The sequence below is a fragment of the Bombina bombina genome, chromosome 5 (genome assembly GCF_027579735.1).
Source record: "Bombina bombina isolate aBomBom1 chromosome 5, aBomBom1.pri, whole genome shotgun sequence".
NCBI classification, from domain to species: domain Eukaryota; kingdom Metazoa; phylum Chordata; class Amphibia; order Anura; family Bombinatoridae; genus Bombina; species Bombina bombina.
The window spans coordinates 384,255,911-384,263,275 of record NC_069503.1 but is presented as its reverse complement, the minus strand read 5'-3'; the positions used below and the strand labels follow the sequence as shown (position 1 = coordinate 384,263,275).

The 7,365-nt window shown below is 34.0% G+C and overlaps 1 protein-coding gene across 1 annotated transcript; it reads left to right on the top strand.

Moving 5' to 3' along the window:
• The first annotated feature begins 1,292 nt into the window (after positions 1 to 1,292).
• On the top strand, positions 1,293 to 2,564 carry LOC128661485 (component of gems protein 1-like). The gene has a single exon (XM_053715734.1). The coding sequence runs from the start codon at positions 1,293 to 1,295 to the stop codon at positions 2,562 to 2,564; it is 1,272 nt and encodes a 423-aa protein (XP_053571709.1).
• Positions 2,565 to 7,365: the final 4,801 nt, after the last annotated feature.

The following is a 7,365-nucleotide window of genomic DNA, read 5'->3' as shown; positions in this document are numbered from 1 at the left end:
GATTCGGACTTGATCTGTGGAGGAGAGCCCACAGCTGTTCGTTCAGGATCTCGGACGTTTACCTGGTACAGCGTACTGACTGCTGTTAAAACGTCAGTCTGCCTATTCGCACCACTTTCAATAAGGGTGCCAGTATCCTTGTGAGTATATTTTCACTTGTCTTCACTTCCACTGTGATTTTACCCACAAAACCTACTTGCACAATGAGGCGCTGTCTTTTCTTGCATCATTTTTAGATACTGGGTCTTGATCAGACATCTACAAGACCAGCTGCCGACTGCACTACGAACTCTTTTGTTTTGAACATTTCGATTGAGATGATAAAGATCTTCACAACCTATATATATTTTTTTGAATATTGACGTTTTCAGCCACCCACTTCCAGCACCACTCCTGGGACTTATATCACGATAAGCTTTTTATATTTTATATTTCATTATATTTTATTATATTGGTCACATTTTATATATTGGTCACATTGCATATTTTGTATCACTTTAGTGGCTTCAGTTGACTATATTGCATATTTTGTATCACCTTAGTTGTTTCAGTTACAGGATAATCATCACTGATCCAACAACCTTATTCACGGTAATACACTTAAAGGTTTACAGATACACTTCACAAAATTGTAATCTAATTCAATATTGCATTTAGATTTTTTAGCACCTCTTACACACTTTTTCAAACAAACACTTTTTCACACCCATAAGTATATTCTCATGGGTTTTATATACGTTTGCAAAAGCACCTTTTAATATCTCAGGAGGACTAACCAATCACATTGAGTGCACTACCTCCGGGCTTTTGGCGCCTGCTATTACCATTTTTTTATATCTGGTATTATATCTTGCTGCTCTTAGATCAATTATAGCAGTGCCGCCTTCCCAAAGATTTTTTGATCAATTATTATTTACTAATATTTATTATTTCAAGTAACATATATTTTGGAAAACAATACTATTATTTTTTCACAGGACGCCATATTATTTTCTTATATATACACACTGTTTTGTATGTATGTTTTCATAGGACACAGCAAATTTTGAAAAAGTTTCGAAGAGTGAAAAGATATATAATTAGATAGATCTCCATATATACTAATAGGCATATCATATCCATCATCACTATTAATATTTTCTCTGACATATCACCACTAGTGTAATATTTAAGTTCTCTGAATCACTTTATTTTTCTAAAGTTCCATTTAGTTAATTAATATGCAATCTAAAGAGGAAAGAAATAAGAAAAGATCCACTTTTAATCTAATGGGACAATCATGCTCCAATGCGATGGAATCAGATCCCAATATAGTTACTCCTATGAAGGATCTCTTCCATACTTTGGAGGATGAAATCCTTAAAGAACACCGACATTGGTGGGACCTTACTACCTTAGAAAAATATTTAGAAATTAAACAGATACCTAGAGGTTTGCGTGTCCTGAAACACTGTTCCTTTAAGGAAGACACCGAACGTCTTGAGAAATGGTATAAGATTTTAGATGATTGTGCTTTCGATCTAATAAAAATCTTGATCGAACACAGACGCCTTTTATCAGACAAATGTAGTGAGAATATTGATAAAATTCAAGCAGATCTAATTAAATATTTAGAGAACCCAGACTATGAAAGACTTCTAAAGAGAATGTACGAACGTACTGACAAATTCCAAGAGGATTTAGTCCTATCCAAAAATAAGAAATTAGAGAGAGATAATAATGATTATCTAAAGAATCAAGTTTACACCTATAATAGACCAACACAGGCAATTGTAGAAGAAAATCCAGAGATATTAGAAAATGCATCAGGGGACAGAGAGATACAACCATCCCATGACAATGATACTAAACAAGGTACCAATTTTTCAAAACACAGACCAATACATCATTCTAATTTCAGACAATCTAGACAACAAGAATATACTAATTCATATCCATCAAATAGGTTTCACCAACAACCATATCATCATCAGCAATATTACCAAACCAGACAAGAACCATGGAACAGGCAATCTTATTACAATAGACACGAACATAACAGATATGACTCTTGGAATAGACAATCTAGACCTGAGAATTTCAATCAATATGACCAACATTACAGACGAGATAATTTCAATCAGTTCGACCAACACCATAGAAGAGATAGTTATAATAGAAATTATGAAACCCCCAGATTTTATGGATATAATCAGAGGGAACGAGATTCGAATAACCCTAGAGGCCGAGAACAGAGATCATATAGACCTGATTTTAGAACAAATAGCCCATTTAGGAACAAAACTAGAGATCAAGAACACCAAAAAACTCCTTTTAACAATTTCCAACACAATAATAGGTTCTCTCCTCTAGCTTCTACATCTGATGATAATGTTTTCCCAGAAAGACATGCCAGAAATAATTCTAATATGGCGGGTACATCTCCTTTTTTAGGGAATGCTCCAAAATCAGGAAAAAATCCCCCAGACGAACAAAACTACAACAAAAAAAGACCATTTCACACAGACCAAGAGGGTCAAGAGGTCGAGGCCTTACCACCCAGAAAAAAGAATTACAAAAACTAGATAAGGGCATATTCAATCCGTCATCCCACAACCTTACCATTAATGAGAAGAGAGTTTTGAAACAGGGTCTTTCCTTCTGTCCACCAAACCCACACAACAATTTTAATTTATTTGTTGATCTTAATCGTTTTACTAGAAAACTAGCCCTCCAAAAATATTTTGCTTAAAAGAATATGAAAAAACATAATCCAGAAGAAAAATACACAATATGCATTCTTACAGATAGCATGGACGATAGAAATAGAACTCCCACCATATACAGTACTGTCGACAATTTCACAACACATCTGTATGAGGGCATAATACATACCAATGTTAAGACAAAATCCTCCTTCTCCCCTCCAGGGCATAACCATTAAATAGAGGTCTTCCAGAACTTAGTTCTGGAAGACTTTGAAAAAATCAAAAAGAAAAACTCCAAGAAGAGTTTTTACAAAAGACAGAGCCACAATTTAGCTATACAATCTCTTGCTAACAATCCTAACATTATCATTCGGGATGCCGACAAGGGGGAAGGGATCATTATTCAGGACCTTACAGAATATCTAAAGGAGGCAGATAGGATTTTAAAATACATTGAATACTATAAAGTTCTATCATATAATCCGACTGCACAGTTTCTCACACTCTATCAATCTCTAATCAATAAAGGAGTGACAAACAACATTCTAAATAAAGATGAATCCAGTTTTCTGAAAGTTAGTAACCCAAGCGTAGCTCATTATTACCACTTACCCAAAATTCACAAAAGTTTAACCCATCCGCCAGGTCGCCCTATTATTGCTGGCATTGATAATCTCACTTACAATCTGTCCTATTATGTTGATATTATTTTGCAGAAATATGTTTTGGGTTTGCCCTCATACATTAAAGATGGGACAGACCTATTAAACAAAATTAAGAACATCAGAAATACAGGTGACCTCATATGGGTCACATGTGATGTCAGTGCATTATATTCAAACATAGCACACCAACTGGGCCTCCAAGCAATATCTGTTTTCTTAAATCGTGATCTATATATGCCAAAAACACAGAGGGATTTTATTTTGGAATGTATTGAGTTTATTCTCAAACACAATTATTTTATTTATCAAGATGCTTATTATTTACAGATTAAGGGGACGGCCATGGGCACCAGATTCGCCCCTAGCTTTGCCAATCTTTTTATGGGCATTTTTGAGGAACTCTATATTTACAACTCCTCAGCAGGGGCGAGTCTGGTGCACTATGGCCGCTATATAGATGATCTAATTTTCATCTGGAAGGGTGACCAAACATCAGCACATACATTTACAGAATCTATGAACAATAACAACATGGGTCTAACTTTCACGGCTAACATTAACTCAGAAACGATAGACTTCCTAGATTTGACCTTAAGTTGGGACACAGACGGCAATCTCAGTTCTAAAACATTTTTTAAAAAAGTCGACAGTAACAGTTATTTAGATTACACAAGTAACCATCATAAAAAATGGCTATCCAATATACCGTATAGTCAGTTTGAAAGAATTAAGCGTAACTGTTCAGATTCAAACTCTTTTGAAGAACAAAGCCGTATAATATACGAAAGATTTACTGAAAAAGGTTATCCTCCTGACCTCTTAGATAATTGTTTAAACAAAGTTAGAGATTTAGATAGGGAGAAACTGTTAAGTAAAGAGAAACCAACGAAAAACAAAGACGAAAATTACTCTTCAGAACCATTGTTTATAACACAATACAATTCCAATTATATACAAATACAGAAGGCCATTAATAAACATTGGCATATCATTAGGAGAGACCCTGTTTTAAAGACCCTTTTGGGTGAATATCCAAAAATTGTATATACTAGAGCACCAACACTTAGAAGTAAACTGGCACCAAGTAAAAATGTCAAACATATTCTATCTAACTCTCAACCTACGACTAAGCATATTCTATGCAAGTCTCAACCCATGATTAAGCAGCAAAAAACCTCTCCCTTTTCTTCTTTTTTTGAAAGGATAGGGGTATATAAATGTGGTCAAAAGAAGTACAATACATGCAAAGCCATAACCTCTGGGAAAAAGACATTCCAATCCTATGTTAGTGGTGAAGTTTTTGACATCAATAGATTTATGAATTGCAACTCTACCTATATAGTACATGTTTTGGAGTGCTGCTGTGGGATCCAGTACGTAGGTCGTACCTCTAGGAAGGCCAAAGTACGCTGGGGAGAGCACTGGCGTAATTGTAAGAATTGCCATAAAAAAAAGATCAAACATAGCATTCCCGAACACTGCCTAAATAAACATAAAGGAAACCCTGAAATCTTTAAATTTTACCCTATTGATTACATTCCACCATCCACAGATTATAACAGAATTATTCAGCTAAGGATCCGTGAAACTTTTTGGATCCATAAATTGAAAACCTTACATCCATTGGGCCTCAATTCGAATCTGGATTTAGCTGCTTTTAGTTAGAAATTCTCTTCCATTTTTTTTTTTCTCTCCCCCTCTCTCATTTATTACATTATTTTATGTTCATATTGTCTATCATTCAGGTCAATATCTATTTGAATGAATCTTACACATAGTTGTATGTCCACTCACCAATTGTATCCCATCAATTGAGTCATAGTCAGATCCAGACACACACTCACTTTTTTACATAACAGCACTGTACAAAAAATATTTTGAATAACATCTAGATTTTTTTGATGCACCCAAGCATCTAATACGGTATCGATTAGATAATATATGCCTGTTCCCCTGATGCATTATAAAGAGATTCTTTGGACAGATTACTTCCTCTCCATACTGATTCTATTATATAGGATAGACCAAAATAGCCTCTTCATGAGGCATATGTATTTATACATAAATTAGTTTTCTTAACACAAGATGAGAACACACATACCTCGTTTTTATTTTGTCAATTTAATTTATTTTATTATTATATTTTTTTTCGAGAAAAATATATATACATAAGAAGATCCCCATTAATTTTTCTTATCTTTTAGTTTTTATTTTTATTCTTATTTTTATTATTATTTACATTCCAATTGCTAGAATAAATCTCACAAAACTTTGTGTATTTTCTAGGGTGTGTTATAAAAATCTAATCCTCAAGACAAATATTTTATAATCTAAGGTCAAATACTATTCTCTATGGCGTTTTTTAAAAAAACCATCTCTTAGGATAAATACATTGTAACTTAGGGTCTAAACATGATTTGTAACAACTATTCAGATATTAGATACAATTTGTATTGTATTTCATGTATTGTATTATATATACTGTTTGCATTGACTTTGTACTCTGTTTATTTGCATGAACTTCTGTTTCCTATCATTTAGCTTGTGATTGGTTGGATATTGACCAATCTATTTTCTTGGCAGGCTTTTTAAATGTGCTTCCATACCATTTGTATTATACACCTTTTCTGATGAAACGGCCAGGAGCTTGCGGCCGAGAAACGCGTTAAAAGCTCACTTCAAATAAAGTGTTTTTATTCTTTTTTATATATCAAGCCTTGTATTCTTTTGGCTTTTTTTACCCTTGCCTGCCAAGTTTCCCCATTATCAGCAGATTTTCCCACCGAGTGCGGCTTTGCCGAGGACGGCTTTCTGACGATCGGCTACCAGTGTGGATTATACCTGGAGAGCAGCTTCACGCTGTTATTTTCCACAGCATAACAATAGAAGATTCGGACTTGATCTGTGGAGGAGAGCCCACAGCTGTTCGTTCAGGATCTCGGACGTTTACCTGGTATAGCGTACTGACTGCTGTTAAAACGTCAGTCCGCCTATTCGCACCACTTTCAATAAGGGTGCCAGTATCCTTGTGAGTATATTTTCACTTGTCTTCACTTCCACTGTGATTTTACCCACGAAACCTACTTGCACAATGAGGCGCTGTCTTTTCTTGCATCAAAAGTAAGTGCGTCAACCCGACGAGTGCAAAAAAATTAGCTTTCAATATTGCGTGCGCAGTATTCCACCCATAGAATCAATGTAGCAAAAAAAGTGGAATACTCTCTACACGTGCTCAAACCCAATCGCATATTCTCATGTGAACTAACCTGACATAAAAATAAGAATTTTTCACATTACAATGTTCTATTTATTCATAAATAAAAATGTCTACATATATCTGCTGGCATTTTGGTATAATATATATCTATACCTACTTACACATGATTATATATAGGTATAGATATATACAGATACATTATATATAAGGAACATTTATTTAGAAATTCATAGAAAATATTCTGCTATGTGCAAAACATTGGAATGTAAAAAATTTACAGTAAATACATATAGATAAAACCTTTATTAAATATGAATATCGCAAAAATATATTTTTTCATGTTTTTATCTACTTGACAGCAAAGGGCTCCATATATACATATAAATACACATGTACACACATGTACACACACACATATATATATATACAGTATATATATATATATATATATAGACACACACACACACACACATACATATACATCTTTAGACATGTATATGTATGTATCTCAATGTTAAAGCCCTTTGTCTTTTTTCTAACACCTTATCTTTAAACCCTTATAACTTTTGTGTGCAATATTTTTTTAAAAATAATATTTATTAGATAGTGTTATTATGAGTGTAACTATACTTAGTAATGTATTTTTGATGTGTTTTGTGCAACTTTTTGTTTCGTGAAACAGTTAACCAGCTCTGAGGATGTGGTAATCGTTCTAGCATAATTCTTTATTGCGCTCAAGCGATCCGATTTACTTTCAACTCGTATAACCAGCAGTAAGCCTGAGGAGTGCAAACAC